At 45.1% G+C, this 27,332-nt stretch overlaps 1 protein-coding gene across 4 annotated transcripts; it reads right to left on the reverse strand.

Moving 5' to 3' along the window:
* LOC147618710 (casein kinase 1-like protein HD16) lies at nt 1-27,332 on the reverse strand. 4 transcript variants are annotated; one of them, XR_015261947.1, is made up of 18 exons: nt 27,074-27,322; nt 26,556-26,943; nt 26,279-26,404; nt 25,858-25,931; nt 25,688-25,757; nt 25,546-25,601; nt 25,394-25,465; nt 25,218-25,312; nt 25,034-25,100; nt 24,784-24,913; nt 24,459-24,677; nt 24,247-24,377; nt 1,578-1,752; nt 1,389-1,479; nt 835-992; nt 530-718; nt 322-441; nt 1-205 (listed from the first exon to the last, which is right to left on the reverse strand). XR_015261947.1 is itself a non-coding variant. In XM_086773742.1 (17 exons), exons 2-17 carry the CDS (start codon nt 26,640-26,642, stop codon nt 382-384), a joined length of 1,800 nt encoding a protein of 599 aa, XP_086629868.1. In that variant the 5' UTR covers nt 26,643-26,943; nt 27,074-27,322; the 3' UTR covers nt 1-381. The 4 variants fall into 4 exon arrangements, 2 of the variants coding, with proteins under 2 accessions (XP_086629868.1, XP_086629867.1); XR_015261946.1 differs by having other exon boundaries at nt 26,556-27,332; XM_086773742.1 differs by having other exon boundaries at nt 1-441.

The following is a 27,332-nucleotide window of genomic DNA, read 5'->3' on the forward strand; positions in this document are numbered from 1 at the left end:
TTTGAGAAACTTACTTTCGGCCTGTTATGGCTGCTGCAATTAAAATCGCTTCCATTAAACAGAAAAAGGGGATCATTGAGTATGGTTCAACTCGTGTTTAAACCCGTGATGATCGTGACATCTGCAGTAGGCTCCACCTGGCCACTTACCCCTCTTCCTTAGAGTTCCCTCTCATTTTTACAGTTTTGGGCACCCCTTATGGAGGCTGCAGAGACAAAGGTGAGGCAAAATTACAAGAAGCCCTTGCATCATATCACATGCTTCTTGCATAAAATTTAACAGACGTAAAATAAGCAAAGCCCAGGCTTTATGGAGCCACACCAGCTAGTGGTATAATCGAACAAACCAAATGCTAAGAACTTCTTCAGGTCCCAAATGACACTATGATACAGTCCGCCCGTAACAAACAGATGCAATATAGAGATTTCTGGACCACTTTTCCTGTGAAAACCAGAAAAATACTGCATCAGGAACAGTGAGAAGCTGGGCAAATTTAAAGCATGTTTCAAGAGCTACAATCATAATCAACCTTGACATGTGTGCTTGGAAATGCTGAGGTTCGCAAAGTTTCCTGAGTTTCATCGGTCAATTTCTTTCGTGGTACACTAAGCACAAAGGCAGCCTGGTCTGACGTAGCAGCAGTAGCAGTGATGCGGTAGCCAGTATCCCAACGGCGATGTATGCCCTCACTTGGATACAAAAAATCAAGTTCCACAACCTTGGCAGGGCAATGTCACAAAACACATCAATACACATGGATTTGAGAGAGATTTTAAGACAATTTTCGATATTTTGATCAGACGAGACCACCTTTTTTAAGAACATAGAACTAACCTGATCTGTAAAGCCTGCATTACGGGACATCACAACACCCCACCGGCTTCCAGCCGTAGCCATTGACGTAACATGGAATCCTTCCCGCCATTTCTTGCTTATCCATTTAAAAGGAAAAGAGTCGCTCACTTTATAGGATTGTTGGGTGAATGGTGTCCCTACAATACATGCCACAAAGATTATGTCCTAAATCCGCTTGTGTGAAAACCACTCTCTTAACAACAGGCCATGCATTTGATTCTCTGTTTCAAGTAGATGTCACAGTCGCTGGTCGGAAACATTCCAGTCAAAATTCACTGGGACTACATTCTGACGCATACTGACATGTTGAGAACTGAACCACCGCCTCCAACAGAGCTATTCCAGCCTTGCTGATGCGGAAGCCTCCCCACACCTATTACATTAGAAAATCGACATGCAACAATCCCCCCATTCCTGCCAGCATTCTGCTGGCTATGCCAGTCAACAGCACGGACAGTGATTGGCGTCCCAGCATGCCCATTCTCTTCCTCATTATGATAACTTAAGCTAACATTTAGAACAAGAAATCAAACCTTTTGACATGACCACCAAAGCACTCCCATTGTCAGAACCAGCAACAGCACTGATATAGTACTTCTGCTCCCATTGTTCCATGATCCATTCCTGCGGTTGTATATATCATCAGTTACTACTTGCATTCGGTAAGAAAACGTCATTTCTTTCGAACTGATAAGAAACTCGACAGTGTAAGCCGTACCAACCTTATGAAGAAACAAGTGAGATAATTCAAATACTTGTCCTGAAAACCCCGTCCCAGCATCCATGATAAGAGCCCAAAGATTTGCACTGGAAGCCACACTGCTGATATAAAGACCATCTTCATAACCCTTGTGGACATACTGATATATGCGTGCATCTGCAACATTGAAATGGTACCTGCTCAATGACAACAAGCACCACACAGAGCTTAGGACTCCATCAGTAACTGCATCAAATATAGCGCATACATTTTAGGTTAATTCATGGACATTCTACACAGGAAACATTTTACATATTTAGACCACTCCTGTAAACACTAAATGGAGAATCTCCCTTAGTAAAAGAAAGTCTTCAATTAATATGACACATCTTGCATACACTGCATGGCAAAAGAGGTAAAGAGTACTGAAGCAAGATCCTGCCAGGTCAGACCGAACAATACAAGATGCAGCAACAAAGGCACCTGTTGGGCCAAGAGAGTGTAGGAAATGAGCTTTAAAAAAACCATTGGCTAAACATGGTGTACATGGACTCGAAAAAAATCTTTGTATAAAGTAAATGGCTGGGTCAAGATCTAAGAGCTCAAACAAGGGGATCTAGGAATCTCTTTATTAGTAAGTACTACTACCAATAAACCACACCTAATAAAAGAGGATTTCCTTCTGCAGTTTTTCATTTGGGCACTCCTAATAGCAGCAAGGAGCAAAAAGCTTGTGCAATGTCCAGCTAGGTTCTAGAGTCCAAACTGCTGGTGCTGTGAACTCCTTACTCAAGCCAATCCAATTTCCAGCTTGAGCAGGCGAGGTTGTACTCATTCTATTGAAGGAATTAACAAACTAAGTTGGGTGTTTACCCCAAACCTGTTTACTCTGGACACTGTTTGGGGCACGTGAGGTGTAGGTGTGTCACATTCTCCCGAACCTGTTTACTCTGGACACATGAGTGTCACATTCTCCCTGCACTTGCGCTCAGCTGCATTGCTTCCAAAGGTGCACTCAAAAAAAGAATGACAAACTCAAATCGGCTCTTATATAAGGTACTGGATTAGAGTACAAATGCTCTGACTCCCTCTTAGTAGCTTACATTGTACCCTCATCTTGTCAACATGAGTACCTATAACTCTTATCTCCTCACAAAGCATCTGATCAAGGCTCAAGCACCTCCTAAAGAAGTCCCTTCCACTGATGCCAAATCTCTTGTACAAGTTGGGAGACCTCTTGCAAAAAAGAACTCTACTGATAGACTCTATTCCAAAGTCACTAAAGCATACCCATCCACCACTGCGCCTACACAGATGGATCTCCAACTCTCTATGAAAATCCAAAGCAGTAAGACGGATGAAGATGCCACAAATAAAGAGGCTGCAAAGCAGAAACTTTGACAAGAACCTGTATCCACCTATACTCACTTGTCTATGCATGCTCAGACCAACATCCGGCAACTTCGTATTTATATTACGCAACCAGCCCTTGCTATGGACACACTCCTGAGGAACATACTCAAGGGAGGGAACACTGATTTACGTAAGAAAAATTGGAGCTATTGCCTTGACAGATTCTGCAATGAACTCTGCTTTCGTATGTGGTGAAGGTACGTGTCCTACTGTCCCTGCATTGAAAATTCCTTCAAACATACATGACTGAAAACCTTCTCGCCCTACTACTGCTTTCTAGGGTTTCCCCAATCGAGAAACTCCCAAAGCTCTGCCCACCCATGCATAAACTCTATGTCTAGCATGTGCTTCAATTGTGGATTGTTTACCTGGCTGTTGAACTCTCACATGAATCTCAAGAAACACACGTCAGCATGATGTAATCCTGCAATCTTTCGATCTGCATTAACCCCAGAAGTAAAGAGAGCCGAGACAGAGGCATCTCCTCTATGACCATCCTCTTCCTGCCCTGCATCACCCTCCTCTGCCTCTTCTATTACAACCCCATGGATCTCCTAGCTCACCTCCCAACTGTACGTTCTATGCTTCGAACCACCCAATACGTGCTTTGCCAGATGCGTAGCCAAAGACTTGGTCGAACTCTGACCAATAGTGAGGTTATGACATTAATAACCCATGTTTCACTTATATAGTGACCACTACTGCTATAAATAACGATCGTGTTACAAATAGCCAGTACACATGGATTTATTAATAATAACCTTAGCCGCCTGTATTATCCTACTTTCTCCTAATCCCAAAGCTCCCCTAACCCTCCCGGATTAGGCCACTAACCCCTAAGATTAGTACTAGGTACATAACATACTTCCCCTCCTTGAACATTTCCACTCTTGGAAAAAAAATGTCTAAGAAAGAAAACTGGGAAACCTATGCTATAAACTAGCCACTGTCTCTCAAGTCAAAGACATTTCAAGCCTTGGAAATAAACAAGAGAAACTTAAACTACATCTAACAACTAACTCCATAATCTGGTTCACCATTCATGCATTTTCCGCTCACAACTCTGCTATAAGAACCCACTAAATATATGGCCATTGTTCCTACAACTATCTCAATGGAACTAAGAACAGGCCAACTAGAACCACAGTCATGAGGAACACAACAATCCCTTACATACGCCAAGATCCATCAGAACCGTCTCTAAGAAGCTGGAAAAGATTCACCTCACATCTGGCAAAGCATAATTGCTCTAACCAAAACATATAGACCCAAACATAGTTGCAAATACCAAACAACAACATAACACTCTTCGAGCATTTGCAATCCACAGACTCATTTTTCCTTCCTTCCTATAATTGATTTCTCAAATTTGCCACTCTCTCAGTCCAAAAATCCACATATAGATGTATCCAAAAACCCTAGATGTAGTGGATCCTAGCACCCCATACCACCAAGATACACTCCATACAAGACCCCCTTTAGACATAAGATTAAGTCGAGAGTGATCAATTCCTTCCCGATCCGGCCTTGACACAACCAAACTCCCACCTAAAGGACACTAACTTTCAAGTTAGCCCACCTAATATGTTATGTACCTGGTACTAACCCTCGAGATTAGTAGCCTAATCCGACAAGGTTAGGAAAGCCCTCGGATTAGAAGAAAGAAGGCTAATACAAGCGGCTAAGATTATTATTGATAAATCCATGTGTACTGGCTATTTATAACAAGATGGTTATTTAAAGCAGCAATGGACACTACATACGTGAAACATGGGTTATTGTTGTCATAACCTCACTATTGGTCAGAGTTCGAGCAAGACTCCGACTACGCATGTGGCAGAGCATAGATCGGCAGGCCGAAAGATTGGCATCGGTCTATGGGGGTCAAACCTTAGTGGCTAGCCCCTAGCTCGATCCAAAACTTCTAAAAACAATCATCCCACTTGAATCCTTTCTTTTAGACTCGTGCACCTCGAGATATAAGTCTTGATCATCTACTCCAATCTCTCAAGTCTTTTACTTGTCCTAGAAAAAGTCTCGAAATCTCCTTTTATGCCTTCCATGAAGAAAAAAGTAAACTTGTCGACTACTACTAGACCTAGACTTGCCTAGACTCTCCCTAGCAGTTATGGTTCACAACCTAAGCTACATGCATGCATGACTCCCTCTAGAAAAGAGCTATGCCCTGATACTAAAACGATTCCCTAGAAAAGAGTTATGCCCTGAAACCAATTGCTAAGCGGAAGCGTGGTTGATTATGTCCTAATTATACCTTGTTAAAGGCTAATTAATGCTAATCACATCATGCTACCAATCAATAAGAATACCATAAAATGGACCGATCGACTATATATTGCCAAAACATGAATGATGGCTTCATTCAAAAGCCTAGCTATCTATACCAACACATATCACATGCTACACAAATAGCAATCAGAGAGATCATGCTAGCTATTGTTGATCTAAGATCTACACATTGGGGCTATTTCTTGTTGCACATGACTTTGACTTTGCGAAATTGGCACTAAATACTCTCATATGTCCCTTACCCACCTCTTATATATTAGAAAACGTAGTCAATGGAAGAGAAGAGGAGAGAGAGAGACATACACTTGATTACATGAACACACACTCTTGCACAAGAGAGACAGAGAGAGAACAAGGGAACTTGCTTCGGGTTGATTGCAATTGTCAATAATGTTACATGAGGGTCCTTTATATAGGCATTGGACCTAGCCTCAAAGTGCGTGCAGTGTGCACTAAAGTGTATTCATACTAACATTACACTTAATCAAGAGACTATTCACATGCCCATAAATATAACACTATACGTATGCACTCCAATGTCCCCTCAAGGAGGCTCCCAAGTGGAGATGCACCGTAAACCCTACATCCAACTCTCCCTCTCATCTCCGCGCCCAATGATGCCGTATAAGTGAAAAACTTTTCCCTCTACTCCAGAGTTCATACCTCATTGCACATCATCTCCCAGATGAGCTATCCAAATCTGACCTGCTGCCTTAGATCATGATAAACAACTCCAATCCTCCAAAGAAGACAATGACCGGTCCTTTGGGAGCGGCCCATGACCAATCCAGGTGTTGCGACCCTAGATCTCCTCAGCACCAGTGTGCACGCTGATGTTGCCGATGAAGACCCCATCCACATAACATGGGAGAATCAATCTCCATCTTCCTTCCACATCTCCCTCTGGATCCAAAGAGATGTAAAAGGCCAACTCAAGACTAGAGAGACCAATCAACATCGACACATGTCATTGCATCCGTCGAAGCCAACACGATAGCTGCTACCGCATTAGCAACCACCTCTAAGGCCTTGTTGTCATCATCTCATGAAGAACTAGATGCTACCGCATTAGCAACCACCTCTAAGGCCTTGTTGTCATCATCTCATGAAGAACTAGATGCTGCCTTCGTTGCTTTACGTTGGGTCTTGTCCTTTTTCTTCACCTCACAGACCTTCATGGTGTGGCCCTTGTAACAGGCCTTCGTAAGAGCTATGCAACGGGTACTTAGCTTATCTTTAAGAAAACAACAAATTCACGCATAAAACCTTGAGAAAATCTGAAAATAAACAAAAGAGGGAGTAGAGAGAGAAGACACCACACTAGGGGTGGTAATAGCCTTGGGCTGACCCCCCCCTCCCCCCCTTCCAAGTCATATTAGATAAAACCTGTTGGAGGACTCTTGAGTATGAGAGCTAGGAGCTCTCTTTAAACAATGATAGAATAGCTGAATTTATAGTTCTTGCCCAAAAGCACTTGAGAAAAGCACTTTATAACTCACTTATAGATTAATAATAAAAGCTCCTTTTTTTAGTATTTGAAAATCTTTTAATATTTTGCTTTCCAAAAGCTGGTCGCATCATTCCAAACCTAAGGTTGCCATGTGCTACTATCCTGCCACGTAGCAGTGCCACATCATCAACAACACGTTACTTTTTTCCCAAAAAAAAATTTTGGGTGGAGACGTTGTGTTGCGTTTTTGCATGTCAACAACCTGTATTGTGATGCTTTTGTGATATCCCCCAACTTATTAAAGAGTTATCCTTGACTGATCAATCTAGCTTTGTCTTAGCTTTTCCTTGCTTTTCTCTTGTTGTGGACCTAGCTCTTCTCTCTCTCGCTCTTGAAACATTGTTCTTCATGTGGAATGTCCTCTTCTCTTGTGATTGGCTTCAAGGAGCATCTTGCCCTCACAGTTTTTACCCTTCACACAATGTGACCTTGGGGTTGACCTCTCTGACAAATACTCTCACCCCTTGCACCTCTAGATTTGTCTTCAAGAGAGAGTTTCCCAGCATGATTCTCTTCCTGTCAAGATCAACATGCACCCATTATGTGTCGGAAGACACAAACACCTGCACACATGCTAGTCCTTGGATTTAACGGAGTGTCCCCAACCCTTGACACGGCACATACACATATGCTCACAAGCATGAATCAAATGAACAATTCCTTGGTTTTGACACCAATTTCTTGGTTTTTACACCAGTTACTACTATAGTCCAACTACCCATGTCAGTGTCTGACTATGTTGGACTTCATATCCATGTACTCAATTCCAATTTCCTTCATTGATAAACAGTGCCTCCATGAGATGGCTAGTCCCACGACTCTTATACAAAAGATTTAGTGTTGTTCAATCTCAAAGTTGCTCCTTTGGGATATAACTTGGACAACAACCCTCCAGTTTTGGAATACTCAATTCCTTGCAACAATGGAATATAAACCTTTAGCGTTCTCCTTTGTTCATGGTTCCTTGGATGTCAAAATACAAAGGCCGGTGACACCCTCCTTATCACAATACCAACACTTCACCTTTGACTTTGACTTATCCTTCTCTCCTTTCTTTGTGCAAAATGGTGCAACAAAAGCTTGCTCCTCACCTTTACCTCCCTACTCAAACCTTTAGTTCCTCATCTCTGCTTCAAGTACCAGTACTGAGACGTCCTCAAAATCAAGAGGCTTTATCCCTATGCCCAATTGCCAAAGAAGCGACAAAACTATAATAAGGAAGAGGCAACTTGCTCAAGAGCGTACGTGCCAATCAACTTTGGAGTCAAAGGCCACCAACTTGTCCCGAAAGTCCTTCACCTCAGTAATGTAAGAAACGACAAACTACAGTCACCTTCATTAAGAGACAAACCATGTAGCTGACTTTCCAAGTTGATAACATTGGTGAGGCTCTTCATCTCAAACTATCCTTGCAAAATTCTCCACGCCTCTGCATATGACTCTTGCATTTGAATGAGTGGAATCAGGGAATCCGACATGGTCATGATAATCAAGGCAAAGACTTGAGCATCACACTCCTCCCAATCTGCAATCAACTGTGGGCCAACTACTTCTCCTTCATCAATAGCATCTTTGTCGTCCTCAATGATAAGTCTACTTCTCGACCTAGATGTGAGACTCTTCTCTGGCCCTCCTTCCACAGCTTGCGAGCAACAACTCCAGATCTTTACTTTTCACAATGGATGTGCGTTTGCAGTGGCACGAGATGAATAGAAGTCGATTCTTCGTGTTAAAGAGCAACAACACACACCAAGACAGCTCAAAGCCAAAGCTCTGACACCATATTAGAAAATGCACACTAAAGAGAGAAAAGAAGAGAGAGAAACACTTGATTACATGAACACACACTCTTGCACGAGAGAGAGAGAGAGAGAGAGAGAGAGAGAGAGCTCAAGGGAACTTGCTTTAGCTTGACAACACTTGTAAATAATGTTACATGAGGGTCCTTTATATAGGCTCTGGACCTAGCCTAAAAGTACGTGCACTAGAGTGTATTCACACTAACCTTACACTTAATTAAGAGACTGTTCACATGCCCATAAATATAACACTCTACAAATGTCCCCTCAAGGAGGCTCACAAGTGGAGATGCACCCTAAACCCTACATCCAACGTTATATGCACCTGTAGGGTTGGTAGGTGGTCTAGGACTTGTTGGTTGAGTGTCTTGTTCTGTCGGCCATCCAGCACAGCCCCATAAAGATACTTTTCAACTGGCCACCTACCAATTGTGTGCCAACTGTGTCAAGTGGCTCCACACTTAGACACCCACCTTGTGCACCTTTTTGGCTGCCTGATCTCCCCCAAACTCACCCTTAATCCGGTTGATTGTTGGGACCATGTCCACATGGCATGCACATAGGTGATGCATGTGACATCTTTGGTCCTAAGCGACAGCTTCCTAAAAAAGCAAAGTGGTAGGTCATCAGCTTGCCCATGACAAGGTTCCCAAACATAGCCAAACGAGACTTGTGCGTGTCAATGTTGTCTAGACAATATAAAACTAGAATGTCTCCAAACCACCTGCTACAATGAGGGCGGCTGACATCTCCCTAGCCAATCAGTGGTTATCTCACCATCCATCTTCCCATTGAAATCGGGCAGCTTCAACATTTTCAACATCTAGGCCTACTCCCTTTTGAACATAGATTTCAAATGTTCATGCCCATGAGACGGGCTAGATAATTGAGAGTTGGGAATAGAACCATATGATCTATAAGAGGAATATGGAACCTGAGAATGGGGAAGGTATCCATGTTTCCCATGGAAACTCCATGGGTGACGTTCACAACAGCCAGAGCATCATTGCTCATGTTGGCTCGAATGAGGACACTCTAAGTGACTCACAAGACCATGAACAAGTTACAATGCTCAAAGTTCCACTCATCCTCTTCACCACAAAACTGCAGCCTGTGATAGTCCTAATCCCGATCCTGGAAGCCAATTAGTCAACCAGCCAAGTAGACTGATCCTCCACACATACACATGCTCTTAAATATCTTTTGCTGAAGCAACAAAGTGGTGCTCCACAGCAGGAATAAATAAACTAGGCTGAAAAAGAAACCTTTTTAAAATAGTACTCCCTTGACGTTAAAGGCTAACACTAATCAGGTAACCATAACTAAAGTAGTAGCTAGAAAAGAAAAAAAATTAGAGAAACTAAGCTCTAATGGTGAATGTGAGGCTGATGTGTTGAAGTGCAAATGATTAGCACATAGAAAAGATGCAATGGAAGAATTTTATTGATTCAAAAGCACTCATAGACATTCAAACTATTGTATGCTCTATTACTACTGTGAGCAAATGCTCCGAGCACAAGCATGCTAGAGAATGGCTGTGGGCCACTAACAAAGGTTCCTCTTATGCCTTGATGACACACCTCACCTGTAGGTACACGTAGCTGGCCTGTAGGAGTCGGGCAACAGGTGCATGAGCAAGTGGGCCGGCACAGCCATCGCAGATGCCATGCAGCAGTCAGTCAGTGGACAAAAGGTCGGCCAGGTGGAAACAAGTCGTGGGCAGTCCTCAGAACAGGCTGCCCAGCATTAACAGGTGCTATTTATACATGCATGGGAGAATCATCATTATCATGTGCTTTCTCTTACCGTTAAAGCCTACAAAGAAACTCTTTCATGCAAGGGCTGGCCAAGGGAAAGGCAGGCACAGCCACCACAGATGCCATGCGGCAGTCAGTCAGTGGACAAAAGGTCAGCCAGGTGTAAACAAGTCGTGCGCAGTCCTCAGAACAGGCCGCCCAGCACTAGCGGGTCATGCATGGGAAAATCATCATTATCATGTGCATTCTCTCAGAGTTAAAGCCTACAAAGAAACTCTTTGGTGCAACGGCTGGCCAAGCGCTAGACTGTGAATTGTTGTCAACATTCACAATCTTCTCTTGTACTTGAAATTCAGATGTAATACCTTTTCTTCTACGTAATACAATTCAGTAGTTTCGGACTATTGGCTGCTTTAGGACAAGCTTTTTTGCTCAAAATTTCCCAAACACTAAGGCTGAGCATTAGTGCGTAGCGCCCCACCCCCGGGGTTCATGTCTGATGCCGAGCCCCCCCCCCCTCCCCGCGGGAACTGTCCAACCTGCCTACTACGCCAGCACTGTCCGACCTGACTTGCCCGCCCCTGCACCTGTCAACAGCTTGCTCCTTGTGCAGCCCGTCCTGGAAGGAAGCTGCCCGCCTCTGAAACTTGCCTTTCTCTGAACACTCTGTGGGGCAAGGTGTGTCACAAGGTGCTTCTTCCTTTTGTGCAAATAGCTTTACATGAGATATCATAGCCAGAAACTGCCTATAACCAAACTTTCAATCACCGATTGCTACACGTAGCTTGAAGTCCTTAAGCAATGCTAGACCAGAAGTTCACAATATCTTGATACTGAGAACCACCCTCAATCTGAGTTAGTTAGCAGCAGCCTCCTTTCCGATAAGCACGAAAATTGATCAAAACATAAAATACAACTGCAACAGCACTTCATAAAATCATACATATAGAACCATTAAAATATGAAAATGTAAACAGACGAGTGGATTAAAACCTCAGCTTCAAGAGCAGTTGGAGCTCCCCCGTTAAGCAGCAACATGCCACTCCCCTTGTGTCCTCTTCCTCCACACACCACCCCTCCCCCCACTTCCAGCATGCTCCCTCTCCTCTCCCTTCCTGCCTTGCACAGCACCCCCACCCCTGGGCATCCGTTTCGTGTATGCCATCCTCTTCCCCACCTAAGCCCTCTTCCTTGCTGCCTTAACCTCTCATGTCCACTCCTAGTTCCAGTGGGGGAATGAGTCATGAAGACTCCATGGCAATCGTCAACCTACCTCGACCGAGCCTGCCCTCAAATACCAATTTTTGGATGCGGACTGCCATCTGGTCATCTTCGGTAACATCCTTGGAGGTCACCATGCTCGCCGGAAGCAAGCCTGGGATCTCCTGAAGCTGTTCTAATTGGCAAAAAGGGCTGGATCACCATATCCAGTTATAATCACATCTGGATAGAGTTGAATGCATCGCCTTGGCAAAGAGAGTTTCACAAAAAGGACTGGATCACCATATCCAGTTATAATTACATCTGGATAGAGTTGAATGCAGTCGCCTTGGCAAAGAGAGTTTCACAAAGAAGCCCCGCCGCGGTGCACACGTACTTTCCTCAATAAAAACTATTATTCTTGCCATGTCCTGATTTGTTAGCTGCTGTGACCGGCTTCCAAGAACTTGTTTCACATAACTTCCCAAGGAATACCATGGGCTTTTGCCGGTGATTGGGTGAGGTGCTTGAGACCCCTCAGACAGCAGCAGCAACTGTAGCCCAAGCAACTGGTCTCCTGTCCCTTCATGTGCTCATCTCCCCCCGCAGAGCCATACGTTACACCTCTTGATCTCTCGTTTGGATGGTTCACTTTTTGTGCACAGGGTCGAGTTCTCACACATCCTGTTAACATGCAAAAGAACTGCCTGTCTTAAGAACTGTGCACAACGCAAAGATGATCAGAGAGAAGAGAGAGAGATGTTGTTAAAACAGTGTTTTCTGTATATATGTATCAAGATGTACATAGATCCTAGCCAACATGGCCTCCAAAAGAAAAACACCTAAGCCTAAGACCACTCCCACCTACCACGATCAAATGGATACAATAAGAACTAAACTTGCCTATTTATAGGCTCCTAAATACCCCATATGCTGCAGTCAACCAAGTCCTTTGACAAATAAATACCAAAAAACCAGTAAAATGCCAAACTACCAGCTTGTTCTTACTGCCTTGGGTAAAATACCTACCTTTAACCCTAGTTGGGTACTGCCCCAAAAAAGGTGCCTAAAAACAGCCTAGAACTGGGGATTAAGCATGTCCACATGTTGTGCATGTGGCATCCCCTCGTACTAAGCTTGATGACGGGAATCCAATTGACAGCCGGCGTCCAATTAATGTTGGCCCAATTAGAATGCAAAGAATAAATCGCAAACTGGCTAGCAGCCCCCTCGCTCGCAGCCATCCGCTCGACAGATTGCAACCGTTGGAAATAAGCAACAGTTGGAAATTCAAAAGTTTAATAATATCCTTAGTAATTCTAAGGTTTTCTTATTATGCCTCACAGAAAATTAATGAACAAACATTTTTCACTCGTTATCCGCCCCTATTGTTCAAGGAAGATTGCCTTCATCATCTTACCCATCAACGCCTCGCCTTTTGAGGACTTACATCATCCCTTTATTGCATGTGGGCTCCATCCTTGGCATCCTATTTCCAAAACTCGAGGCACTCTTGACCACTTGGATATTGTCTTGGAAACCTTCTACTGCAACCTTGGATTGCTCCAATCTCTAATGCTATGTTCCGCATTGAGAAATCTGCACCTCTTCTTCGTGTCCCCTCCTTGGGCTGAAAACTTGTACCTTTCTTGGGCAAAGCTTGGAAACCTACAATCCCTTGTTCCTCTCCACACCATGGATGACAAGCTAAGCATCTAGGGGATTCATATATGTATCAAGATGTACATAGATCCTAGCCAACATGGCCTCCAAAAGAAAAGCAGGGATCAGATGAATACAACAAGAACTGAACTTGCCTACTTACAGGCTCTTAAATACCCCTATGCTATAGTCGGCTAGATGGACTGATGTCAACCAGGTCCTTGGACAAATAAATGCCAAGATACCAGTAAAATGCCAAACTGCTAGCTTGTGTTCTCAAGCTTCTTCTAACTACCTTGGGTAAAATACCTACCTTTAACCCTAGCTGTTTACTGCCCCAAAAAGGTGCCTAATCACGACCTAAAACTAGGGACTAAGCATGTCCACATGATCATCCCCTACTGCTAAGCTTGATGACAAGAATTCAACTGACCTTGGATGTCTTGAAAACCTTATGCTACAACCTTGGATTGCTCCAACCTCTAATGCTCTGTTCCGCATTGAGAAAATGTGCACCTGTTCTATTGTCCCCTCCTTGGGCTGAAAACTTGTACCTTTCTTGGGCTGAGAGCTAGATCCCTTCTTGGAAACCTACAACCCCTTGTTCCTCCCCTCATCCTTGTACCATGGTGGATGCCAAGCTAAGCATCTAGGGGCTTCATACCCCATGATACCCACCTAGGGGCTGTATACCGCATGGCTGCCCTCATTCTGGCACCATCGAGATACATGATGTTGGAGAACCAATTGGGTGCGTTTTTCCATCCAGACCAAAAACAACCACCTTTGTACTGTGTGTTTTCCAAATCTGCACTAAATCAGCACCTCTAGGACTTCGATCAGGCTCTGATACCAATGTAACATGTGGAAAACCTGCCTGTCTTAAGAACTGTGCAAAACGCAAAGATGATCAGAGAAGAGAGAGAGATGCTGCTGAAACAGTGTTTTCTCTATGCATGTATCAAGATGTACATACTATCATCACTATAAAATGCAGGCATGAGTGGTTGCACATGGCTGAATTTGCATGCAATAGTACTCACCATGTGTTTCTCGGAGTATTTTTGGTGGACTCTTTGCAACTGTCGAGCCCCTTTCTCTCAATTTTGAGAGGGGGCTGTTTGATACTCGTGCCTTGTTCTGTTGGAGAAGTGCTGGCGATTGGTGGAGTGCTGAGATCATCGATGGCACAAAGGCTTGCTTGCGGAGGTTTGCTATTGTCATGGATATGGATCCCCTCTTGGAGGAGGAATCTGTCCTTGTTTCTCCGGGGAAGATAATGTTCCCTCCTAGTAGACAAGATCAGGCACTTGTTACAGTGCAAAAGACAAGACGGAGTCGTAGCTACTCTTGTGGAAAGAAGGGTCACTTGGCCAAGGATTGCAAGACCAAAGGTAAACCAAGGCTAGTGCCAAGTTTTCAAAGAAGGGCAATGATCATATACAAGATGATGACTCACATAATTCTAGTGATACTTCTAGTGCCCCCAAGGCTACAAAAGCCAGGGATGACTTGGATGGTCAGCTTCTATAATTATAGAGATAGTTTCCCCCCGTGTGCTTCCAACCAAAGGAGGCTTGTGGGCAGGAGAGGGGACTGCATAGGACTAGTCTGTCGGAATTCCAAGCAGGTAAAATACCTGATCAGACAAGTTCATTTCAACAACCGGAGCTATGGACTGGGTGCATTCCAAGTCTATTGCTTGGTGTGACAGAGATTGTGGAGTGGATGAGTTCCAAGTTCATTGTTCAAAGTCTTTTGAGACGTGATGTGTTCACCTTCTACTATTGGGGGATGATGGGAGAGGTGTTTTCTACAGACTCATAATTCTATACCTGGAGCCAAGGGGATTTCTTTGTTGTTCACGGTAGCATTTTTTGTTTCGAGAAGTCAGGTTGGCCCACGGACATAGTTACCGCGGAACGGCGTTCCGCCTTCCTGGAACGCCGGAACGCCGCTCCGAAGCGCAAGGCGTGCCTGGAACGTGGAAACGGGAGCCGAAACGGCGCACTTGCCGGGGAACGTGGCGGAACGCGTGTCGGAACGCCGGAACGCTAGGGCGGAACGCACGTTCCAGGCGTTCCGGAAAAAGTGCACTTTCGCTAAGTCGCCGGCGGCTGTTTTTATCCAGCGTACGGCTCTTTTTCACTGCTGCGCCTGTTTCGTTAGCTGAGCCTGCTGCTTGAGTGCTCTCCCTACCACTCCACCCTTCCTCTTGGCTGCCCCACACTCTCCATTCCACCTACTACCTACCTTGAGCCTTGGCTGCCCCACAGTGCACACACTCCCTACCTCCGCTTGGCCCCTCCTCTAGGCTCTTGGGCCTTGGCAAGTTGGCCCCTTCTTTTGCTCGGGTGGCACTCGAGTCTTGCGCAGGTAAGATTTAAAATTTACGCAATGAACATTGGATTTTGGAGATTCTAGTTTGCTGCGTTTTTTTCCACTTTGTGGACACTTTACTTATGTCTCATGCAAGGGCATTTTGCATGTTTTTTTAATTTTCAGCCATTTATCAATTTCAATGGCACCTCCTCATGGCATAGATGCAAAAAACAGATCCCCTTGGTGGAATGAGGTGGATCTTGTGTCCAGATATGATAGTGCAAGAGGAGGAGGGTCACGCAAGTGGAAGTGCCACTTTTGTGGATCCATTAAGACTGGAGGCACGGATCATGTGCGAGCCCATTTGTTGGGGGTTAGAGGCAAAGGCATTTCTGTTTGCCCTACAGTGTCAGGAGCAGATATCATACGATTGCAGGCACTTGCAGATAGACTAGATGCAGCAGGGAGTCGGCCCTCTGTTCTTGATCCTCGAGGTACATCATCATCAGCTACACCTGCAGGCGTGGCATCTTCAGCGAGTGCAGGCACTTGCAGATAGACTTGATGCAGCAGGGAGTCGGCCCTCTGTTCTTGATCCTCAAGGTACATCATCATCAGCTACACCTGCAGGCGTGGCATCTTCAGCGAGTGCATCTACCCCATTATTTGGGGCTGCTCCACAGCCATCCGCACATGGAACAAATGCTTCCCAAACCCAAGCTTCACGAGGTCCAGTGCAGGCTAGTCTTGTGGCATCATGGCACCCTGGGAGGAGGGCACAAGTAGATGCATCAGTGGCACGGTTTTTTTATGCTGCAGATGTTCCTTTGGTAAAGTCCCGCAACCCAGACTTTGCAGATATGGTGAAGGAGATTGCTTCTTTCGGACCTGGCTATGCTCCACCCTCATCCGAGGCATTGCGCACTACACTTCTAGCCACAGAGAGGACGGCCATAGAGGATGCCTTGGGACCCATTCAGGATGTATGGGGTAGATGTGGCGTCACTATCATGGGTGATGGTTGGAGTGACACTAGGAGCCGCTCCATTCAAGGTATCCTTGCGTACTCCAGAGGATGTAGCTTTTTTATTAAAGCTATTGACAATTCAGAGGCGGGCAAAACTGCAGAGAGATTAGCAAATATTTGGAGTGAAGCCATTGATTACGTGGGTCCCAATAATGTCATCCAGTTTGTTTCTGATGGAGAGAACTCAAACAGGGCAGCAGGGAGGATCATTGAGGATAGGTACCCACATATTTGCTTCACTCCTTGCATGTCACATGGGCTCAACAATCTCCTCAAAGATATTGGTAAGATGCAGTGGGTGGAGCCTTCTATTGAAATGGGCAATCACATTGTTTCATTTATCACTCGCCACCACTACATTTTGGCTGTATTTCGACAGAGATCCCCAAAGGATCTCTTAAAGTATTCAGATACACGCTTTGCATATAATTTCCTTATGCTAAAGCGTCTTTTTGAAGTGAAGAATCATTTGAGGCAGCTTGTAGTTTGTGAGGAGTGGGATGCATGGCGAGAGCGTACCTCAGTGGCAGGTATTCGATGCAGGTCCATTGTTCTTGATGACACTTTTTGGGACACTGTTGAGGTATTGTTGCAGGTTGTGCGGCCAATCATTCTTATGTTGAGGCTTCTTGATGGAGATGAGCCTTGCATTAGCAAGGTGTATGAGGAGATGGACAGGATGATTGAGAGAATCCTATCTCTACAGACTTTGGATGGGGGTAGGAGACAGGAGCTATCTCGTCTTGCGACAGGCAGGTGGACAGAGTATCACTCTGCATTAGAGGCTGCTGCATTTGTGGTGGATCCAGAATTTCAAGGAAAAGGACAAGAGACAGATGCAGAGGTTGTGCAGGGTTGGGAGGATATCTTGAGGAAGCTTGTACCCAGTGCAGATGATAGGAGGAGGGTTCGTGAAGACCTTTCCTTCTATCGACAAAAGAGAGGCCTCTTCGCTTTGCAGGATGCATAGAATGATAGGTTTAAGATATCCAGTGCACGGTGGTGGGAGGATTATGGGGCAGATATACCATTGCTGCAAAGATTGGCCATTCGAGTGCTTAGCCAGGGTGCTAGCTCCTCGCCATGTGAGCGCTTATGGAGCAGTTTTGGGAACATTGCAAGCAAGAAGAGGAACAGGCTTGGTGTCCAGAAGGCAAATGACCTTGTATTTGTTAATGCAAACTTGCGTTTGCTTAACAAGTTTAGGGCTGAGTGTACTCCAGAGCCATTTATTGGATTTTGCCTTGATCTTGATGACAATGATGGAGAGGATCAGCCAGAGGGAGAGGATGATGTGGAGCAGCATGAGGATGAGCAGATTGAGGGACAGCCTGGACAGGAGGATGAGATCCCACTTGCTGATGACTAGTCTTTGACTCGCCAGTTACCTTGGCCCTTGAGGCTAGTTTTGTACTTGTCATGCGATGTACTTTCTTTTTCAGTTTCTATATATCCACATGCGATGTACTTTCTTTTCAGTTTCTATTTGGATATCGCTGGATGCTTCTCCATCGTTTTGAACATTGACAGTCGGTTGTATTCGCAGGTACTGCCACGTGCTACTGATTCTCCTCCACGCCGCCCCGAGGGTGCAACCTACCTTTAATGTTTAAGACTTTAAAGTTTAATCTTGGATATTTTAAATGTTTTGTCATTTTATGTCATATGCTGACATGTCATATGACGTGGCGTTCCGCGACGTTCCCGATCCGCTCCCGTTCCCGTTCCTGCTCCTGTTCCAACATCCGATGTTCCCGGAATGTTCCCGTTCCGTGGTAACTATGCCCACGGACCCTTTCCAACCTGTATCTGGTATCTGCAATACTGGAGTGTCCATGGTTACATGTCATGTGCACGCCCATGCCATGGCTAATCTTCAACATGAACTAGCTTAATCCTTGATTAGTTGGCAGTCAAGTAGCATCAAATAAGCATTCTCATCAACATGAGTAGCATCAACAGCATTACCATCAGCAGCATAAGCATCAAGACCATCACCTTGGTCTATAGCATCATCAACATAGACAGCACATCATCAAAAGAATCATCTACATCGTCATGACAGCCCATGAAGGAGGTTATGGGGCCTGTCGACTGGCAGCAGGGGCGTCATACAGGCTTACAGCAGTCGGCTGAGTGGCCAGCAGGTGTGGACAGGGCAGAAGGTACAAACGCAGCATGTATGACGTGTGTGTCCAACAGAAGTGGCCAACGGCATTATATGCTGGCCAACTGCAGCCTCAGTAGAATATATAAGCATTGCATCAGTTTCAGCATTCCACAAGCCATAGTTTCATCATCATTCATTCATGGCAGTAGTAGAGCATAAGTAGAAGGGCTAAGGGCCAGCCCATAGGCTGACCACAAGCCTGATTCATGTACAAGCATCAGTTACCTTTTTGTACCATATGAATAAAGAAAACCTGACACCTAATCTCTCTCTCCTCTGTGCCTTAATCTCATGTTAATTAGCATCAATGTTCTTAAGTATGCTTAGGGATGTGGATCAGTACAACAAGGCTTCCACTCTGATACCAATGTTGCATGCGCGGAAGCCTTGCTGTCCTGACCCACAGTCCTAAGCATACTTAAGAACATTGATGCTAGTTAACATGAGATTAAGACACAGAGGAGAGAGAAGAAGAGAGAGATTAGGTGTCAGGTTTTCTTTATTCATATGGTACAAAAAGGTAACTGATGCTTGTACATGAATCAAGCTTGTGGTCAGCCTATGGGCTGACCCTTAGCCCTTCTACTTATGCCCTACTACTGCCATGAATGAATGATGATGAAACTATTACTTGTGGAATGTTGAAACTGATGCAATGCTTATATATTCTGTTGAGGCTGCAGTCGGCCAGCATATAATGATGTCGGACACGTCATAAATGTTGTGTTGTACCTTCTGCCTGTCCACACCTGCTGGCCACTCAGCCGACTGCTATATGGAGCCCCTGCTGCCAGCCGGCAGTCCCCATAACCTCCTTCATAGGCTGTCATGCTGATGATGATGTAGATGATTCTTCTGATGATGTGCTGCCTATGCTGATGATGCTATAGACCAAGGTGATGGTCCTAATGCTTATGCTACTTGACCAAGGTGATGGTCCTGCAGATGGTAATGCGTCTGATGCTACTTGACTGCTAACTAATTAGGGATTAAGCTAGTTCATGCTGAAGATTAGCCATGGTATGGGCGTGCATGTGACATTACATCTTCATCAACTTATCTTCTTCAAACTTTTGCACACTATGAGCTGCAAAGGGTGTGTTCAAATATGTGCATCTCATGTGTTGAATGGGAACTTGACCTTGTATTGAGTTGGACATTTATCTCATGTTTTATATTGATTTATGCTAGTCGTGGGGCAGTCAGCCAGCTTCATGATGCTAGTCAGCCAGCTACATAGCTCCTTTATAAATGCCTCCACTCCTCACTTGTAATCATCCAATTCACAAGCACTTGTTCTTTACCCATCTGCCGGCTGGTATTGCCACTCTCTCTCTCTCTCTCTCTCTCTCTCTCTCTCTCTCTCTACCACTCTCCCCCTCTGCTATGTTTTTCTTCCGCATTGTGCAACTTTATCAAGCTCATCCTCTGTTCCCTCCAGCCAAGATAGGGCCCACAACACCCCACCCCACAAAAAAAGAATAAGACTTTGTAAGTGAGCCAATGCTGCTTGCTTTGGGGCGGTAGACCCCGATTCCAAGTGATGCAACCCTGAATGTGCTACCCATACTCACTATTTAGGTGATTTATCATCATTTCTCCCTATTTCTAAGATTCAAAAACTACAACTTTATCTCACAACGAGACATTTTGGCATAACTGCTTACGACTATGGATGTTGGAAATCAATGCTCCACCCTCGTCATGACTGACTACACATGTAGTAACTAGATCCACATTGTAAGGCCCCCATTTATGAGAAGCCGCTTTGTTGTAGAGTAGCACGGACGCCCGACTGAACACGTTGGGACACCCAAGGGAGGTCTTGTAGAAGCCTCTTGCTACATAATAAAGATGTTAACTTTCTGATCTCTCTCTCTTATGTGGCCGGATGGTTAAGAGACAGCTTAGTTAGGTTTGGGTTCATGCCAGACACATTACGGGATGATATGCATGTATTGGACCACACTAAGGGTAGAGGCAAATCTTCCTGGGACATGCCACCCTTGGGTTGCACACCCCAAACAAGCACCCCAAATAACCTTGGATGGGTTTGGGAGCTGCGCCTAGACTGTAGGTGTATTATTAGTCCCTAGTTGGATCCTGTGGAAAGGTGCTTGAGAAAGCACGTGGATTGCTTAGCTACAGAGGTTGTTTGAGACATAGCTTCTTTGAGGCAGACATGGGTCCCCCCCCCTGCACGAACAAGGAGGACAAGCTCAATGGTACAAACTATGATCACTGGAAGCTACAGATGAAGGTCTGGTTCACACACGAGGGTCTCTGGGAGATTGTTCAGGGCCACGAACGAAAGCCCGAACGCCCTACCAGCTCTAAGAAGTGGACTCAAGACCAGGAGGATGCCTCTCTCACCGAACTTGCAGCTTGGGAGAATCAAGACTCAAAAGCTCACTCTACACTTGTACGAGCCATCTCACCAGAGATCTCCCCTGCCGTGCAAACATTGGATTGTGCTCCTTCTGTTTGGAGAAAGCTCACAGACCTATATGCACGGGACTCTACAATGGGGTCTGTCAACCTATTGGGTCAGCTCTTTTCTCTGGAGTTTACAGCAGGGACTTCCATGCGGTCATTTGTGATAAAGGTTAAGGTAATTCATGACCAATTAGTGGCAATGGATACTGCCCTGACCTCTTCTCACTTAGTTGCTCTCCTCCTCATCGAGCTTCTTGCAGATTATGACATGGTTTCCCGAGCTTTGCGGGTTCAAATCACAACACGTTCCCTCGAGTTTGATGATCTGTGTACTCTCCTCTTGGAAGAGGAATCCATCCTAGTTTCTCAACGGAAATTGAAAGTTTCATTGCCTATTGGACCTGATCAGGCACTCTCGACAACGTAGAAGAAAGTTCGGAGTCGGTGGGCAAGTCTTCCAAGAAGGGCAAAGACAAGTCACATGACACTGACACTGACTCATCTAGTGATAACCCCAGCTCTCCCAAGGCCTTACAGTCTAGAGAGAACATGACTGGTGTCCTGCTCTGATCCTAAGGGCATCCCCCGCGTGTTGTCTTCCAGAAACAGCTTGTGGGCGCGTGAGGGAGCTTTTAAAAGCTCTCTTATAAATCTGGAGCATGGGACCCGTGTCAGAGTTCCAAGTATAAAGACAAGCAAGTTCACTTGATGGTCCGAATGAGTTCCAGGATCAACCAAGTTTCCTTCATGGTTCGGATGAGTTCCATAACTATTGGTTAGCAAAGACTATGGACAGGATGTGTTCCATGTTCATTTGTTCAAGGTTATTAGATGTGATGTGGTTCACAGTTCTACTTTGAGTTTGGAGCCAAGCTGATTTTCTTTTGCTCTTTACAGTGGCATTATGTTTTCTAAAGACAACAAGCTGACATGTGCATTTTCCAAGGTGTACTCAGTACTAGCCATGCTAAGGTGTCCATGGTCGCACCTTCGTCATCAGCTTTCTTCTGACTTTTTTGCACACTTCAAGATGCAGAGGGGGTGTTAAAATATTACATCTTTTCTGGTGTCGTGGAGCTGTCAGCCTGTTTTCCTACAGCCGACTGCTTCCTTCACTAGTATATAAGAGTTGCTCCCTTATTCATTCCAACGTATCATTTCTGCCCTATTTACTGGCTCTTGTACTCTGTAACCTCAAGCTAATAAAGCTCAGTTCTTGCTTGCAATCTTTCTCTCTCTCTCTCATGTTCATTGTTTCCGCTTGTGCACATTCTTTCATTTTCCATGCGCGTTTTCCAGGGGCAGTTCCCTGCATGTTTCTCGACGGTATAAGTACCAGTTGGCCAGTGATAGTGCGCCTGTGAAATCCCCGTGTGCTCTTTGGTGTCCTTGGGCCCTGTGGAGGTCTTCGAGGGGTAATTTTCTTTTGTACTTTATGTACGTTTTCTCTGTAGAGCTCACAAAGAAGCACACTTTTTACTCTGTGCTCAATATTTCTTGCATATCTTCCTCCCCTTGCTCTATTGAGTGGAACGGTTTTTACAAGGGCAGCTTGATTGGGTAAGCCATGTATTTTCAGTTGCATCTAACATGGTGAACTTTGTGTGGTCGCTTATAAGTTATGTCATAGGGCTAAATATATTTTTTTTGGTATATTCCAAGTTAAAAATATACATATTTTTTCTATCTCCTTGACTTTCACAATCGTATGAGAGAGTCCTTATCCTTTTTACGACCCTTACTAGTACATACTAGAATAGCATGGACACATTGACAAAGTGTGGGACACGTTGGGAAAGCATGGAACAAACCGGTAGTGCATGGGACCCAATGGCGGTACCAATATACGATTGCACATCGAGATAAACTGTGAACATGCAACGTTCATGGGTGACGGTTGTAGGCCAGTGGTGTGCACTACGGGGTGCCAACAAAGACACACGTGAGTATGGTGTATGCGGTAAAGATTCAAATCGGATCCCCGGGGTCACCGGTATACATAATGGTTGGGTAGTTAAACTAAGCATGCCATGCTAGGGTCTTCATCTTTTCGGAGAGGTCCCTTTATCTTCTTCCTCTTCATCACATTTTTGGGTCTTCATCTTTTCGGAGAGGTCCCTTTATCTTCTTCCTCTTCATCACATTTTTGCATGAATGCTGATTTCTAGTGTTAGGGTTTTGTCTCAAGAGGTCCTTACATTGGTATCAGAGCTTCCGGATTCTTTCTTTGGTGAGGAAGAGCTTTGGCCATAGTTCCTACTTAGGCCGGCCATGTTGAAAGTACACTCACTGGAGGAGAAACAGCTTTGCGTTGTAGAGCCATGCATGCTTTTCATGGAGATATTTAGAGCAAAGGGATCTCCCACACAGCAGGTATACAGAGCACTAGGGTTGCCTATGTCACCAGCCTCAACAATTCCCTAGATTTCATGTGGTCCTGCCGTGCAGAACACCAAGACACCCAGGACAATGAAAGATCTACAAGCTTGGGAATGGGGGATTATCCACAACAAAGAGCCAAGCACCCAGAGCTTGGTCTAGGTGCCTGAGACAGTTCCCTGGACACAAAGATGGCCACTTGAGCTTAGGTGTCACAGCGTCGGAAGCACGCCTAGCAGACACCTGAAGATCTAGGAAGGCTTTAGCGCAGGACTTTCTTCCCCCCAACTCTAGATGAGGGAATGAGCCTCCCTTCTTGCTTCTAAAAGGAGTATGCCTCATTGATGCCAAGTGCATCTGGGATAATAGGGAGTCTCTAGGGTTGAGCCACATGGCATGTGGAGGTGAATTTTGTGGTTTTCCTTTGGCTCAGGGGCTGGCGGGAAAGTCAGCCTCCGTATGCAGCCCTGCAGTTCACAAAGCTTAGCAGGCCCTTCACACCAATTTCTTGCCTTTGCCTTGAACATGCTGAGGTCTTCACATCCCCAATCACATGTCAGCATTTGGGCTCCACACCAGTGAAATAAATACTCTGCAAAGGGGGGTGATGCCCCCAGCTGACTTGTCACAATGTAGCATCCAAAAGTACATGCAGACAATCAACTATGCCGATGATCTCACTGGGGACCACATCAGAAAGTCAAGATACCGTTGCTTCATTGTCTTGCGGAAGTTGTAAACAGTAATCCACTGAGTTGCTGGCATTCCAAGGCGAATCTTCTTTCTTGGTTGGTCATCCTCAGTTGCATCCACAGACATCCTGGACCGCTTTTGACCAGCCTGGAAATAAAAGCTTGCTTATGTTAAAAGCGCGCAAAAAATCACAGCCAGATATGACATAGCCTAGTCAACACTACACACCTTCTGGGCACCATCAGTAAGTATGGGTCTGACAGCAGGGTTTGGGCTAAGAACCGCATCAAAGATACTGATCAATTTCGCGTAATCAGGTTCCTCATCGAACTTCATGTTGACCACAGTGTCTAGGAACTGCTTAAAAGGAGCAGGACACAGGCAACAGAGAGCATCTGAAGATGTGCCCATCTTCTTCTTGCAGACCTGAAACCCCTTGTTCTCTCCCTGAAACAAGGAAATGTTCAGCTAAGTCCTGACTGTTTAAAGCTCTTTGACTCGGGCAAAGCTGTACATCAAAGAGAGATGCCACTCAGAGCAGAAAATTTCAAACCTGAAACCCCTGCCAGGGAAGGCGCCCACGAAGCAAAAAAACCAGTGTGTAGGCCAGAGATTCTAGGTCGTCTCTCCTGCTTCCAGTGCGGCCAAGATGGGCATGGACGCTCGCATATCTCACAGTTCCCCTGCAATGACAAAGGGGTATCACATACAAACTTGTGGCTTAGAAATACAAAATCCAATCAGAACACATGTTGCTGCTGTAAACTTTTTGCCATCACATACAAATAGGAACTCAAAGCTACCTGAAAACATCCGGTCTCTGATCATATTCGATGTGTCGTCCAGTGGCAACATCCCTCCATTTTGAAGCTGTCAAAAAAAATCAGTAGACACAGTTAAAAAAAAGTAAAATACTATACAGAGCAGGGCTTGAGGGGGTACTGTATGCAATTAGAACTAGCAGAAGATTAAAAAAAGCATCCTTACCAAGACCAAGGTCTACAAGAAACAGCTTCTTTTCATCTACTGAGCCAGGGTGCCCAAGCAAAAAATTCTCAGGCTTCACGTCTCCATGTACATATCTGCAAGAGACGTGCTTTTTAGACTGCTGATCATGCTTTTGGAATGCTAATCAAAAATTTGAAACAAAATTACAGCATTACCCCTTTGCATGCATTTTCTCCAAAATAGAGAGGGCTTCAACCGCAATGCACGCCACCATCTCTGTAGACATCCTGCTCAGAGCGAACCCCATGCCATGTCAGACTGCAAACCTGAAAATGTAAGAAAACTTTGGGAATGCCCAGGCACTTACGACTGGTTTGAGGAATTCCACACGTCCCACAAACTGGGTCCTAGCATATCCATGACCTGCACATGAATCCAACGGATATTCTCTTACTCATACAATGCAATGCCAGCAGTGTCCACAAGTTACTAATAAACTTCGACCTTACCATTATATAGAAGTCACCTTGACGGCCTTTGAAATGCACATGAGGGACACCATAGCAGCCATTAAGTGCACTGCATTAGAACACAGATTTAAACGGGATTACACACAGCACAAATTTTGCTAAACTATACAGAACAATGATGCAAAAGAAGGGATTCAAAAGGTAAATACTTGTAAACTTGCCACTCGTACGGCGGACCGCTGTTACAGCCTTTGCTGTTACGGTGCTCAAATTTCAGAGCAACCTGGCACAAGTTCGATATTCAATAAATGCCAATGAAGCATAAGAGTGCACACCTGTCTTCATGGCATGTACTCACATAGAGCACAAGATACATGCCACAACATAGCACAGATGCATGCCACAACATACATCAACAGAGAGAACACATTATGGGATACAACATCCCTATTCATATGTGTGTGTGTGTGTGTGTGTGTGGTGTGTGTGTGTGTGTGTGTGTGTGTGTATCCACATGCCTATGGAGAGATGCAGGCAAGGCCTCCATGGCATGCCAAAAGTCACAACCACAATGAAAGGCATGGAGCATAAGAAACCAAAGAAAAAAATGTTTGTGTTGAGCATTCTCACCTCCGCTGCATGAGGACCAGACCGCTCCGTTACATTGCGTATTCGACGGCCTACATAAACTTGACCAAAACCCCCTTTTCCGAGCTTCCGATCGATTCTGTACACAGGCGAGTTACCTACTTGAACCTGAAAAGGATAGCCAAACATGAGGGTCAAGGGCAACACAAAAAAGGGGGTACATGGCATGGCATGCGGATGTGCTTTCCATGCCATGGCTACCATGCTATTTTTGAGAAAGAAGCGTGATCAAAGAAAGGAAGTGGGATGTTAAAGTTACCCTTTCTGGGATGGGGGCAGAACTGCCTTCGTCTTCCCCTGCAGGTCTCCTATCAGCATTATTGTTTCCTGCACTCTCTTCTTCCATGTTGCTGTGTCCAACTGATGATGATGATGCTGAGAAACTCTAGCCTCAAAAAAGGATGTATTTTGAGGGAGAAGTGGCCTTCTTTATTTCTGCACAAACCCTAGCAGGGCATAGCAGGGAGGCAAATCCTAGCAGAGGGCAAATCCTGGTAGAGTAGGGCAAGACGCTATGGTTGCAATCATGGATGGCATATAATATAAGGTGGGTGAGAGTAAAAGGTTATGTATCAGAACACAATGCAACGGCAAAGGACAGCAGCAATGGCAGCAGTGCAGAAACAGCTATGGAGGGGATACCTAATCTGATCACAAGCAGGGTTAGGGTTTTGATCAGGAGCGGTTTGATCTTGCAGAAAAACAGAGCAGAAGGCGATCTGGGAGGGCAGGAAAAGGGATCTTAACAAGGTGGAGATGGCGCTGAAGGGTTTGTACCTGACAGAGAAGGCGATGGCGATGGCGATGTTGTTGATGATGATGATGATGATGTTGATGATGGAGGTTCTCCTTAACAAACCTGTGTGCCACCATAGCCAGGGTCGAATCCAAGCTCTGCAGAGAATCGGCAATGGCGGGGATGTAATGCGGAATCGTAGAGGGTTACTGCATTTTACCAACACCCAAAGCAGATTGAAGAGGTGAAGATGTAGAACAGTATATATGTGAGCAAAGCAACACACACATACACACCCAT

The sequence above is a fragment of the Cibotium barometz genome, chromosome 34 (genome assembly GCF_041138505.1).
Source record: "Cibotium barometz isolate CiBa-2024 chromosome 34, ASM4113850v1, whole genome shotgun sequence".
Classification (NCBI taxonomy): domain Eukaryota; kingdom Viridiplantae; phylum Streptophyta; class Polypodiopsida; order Cyatheales; family Cibotiaceae; genus Cibotium; species Cibotium barometz.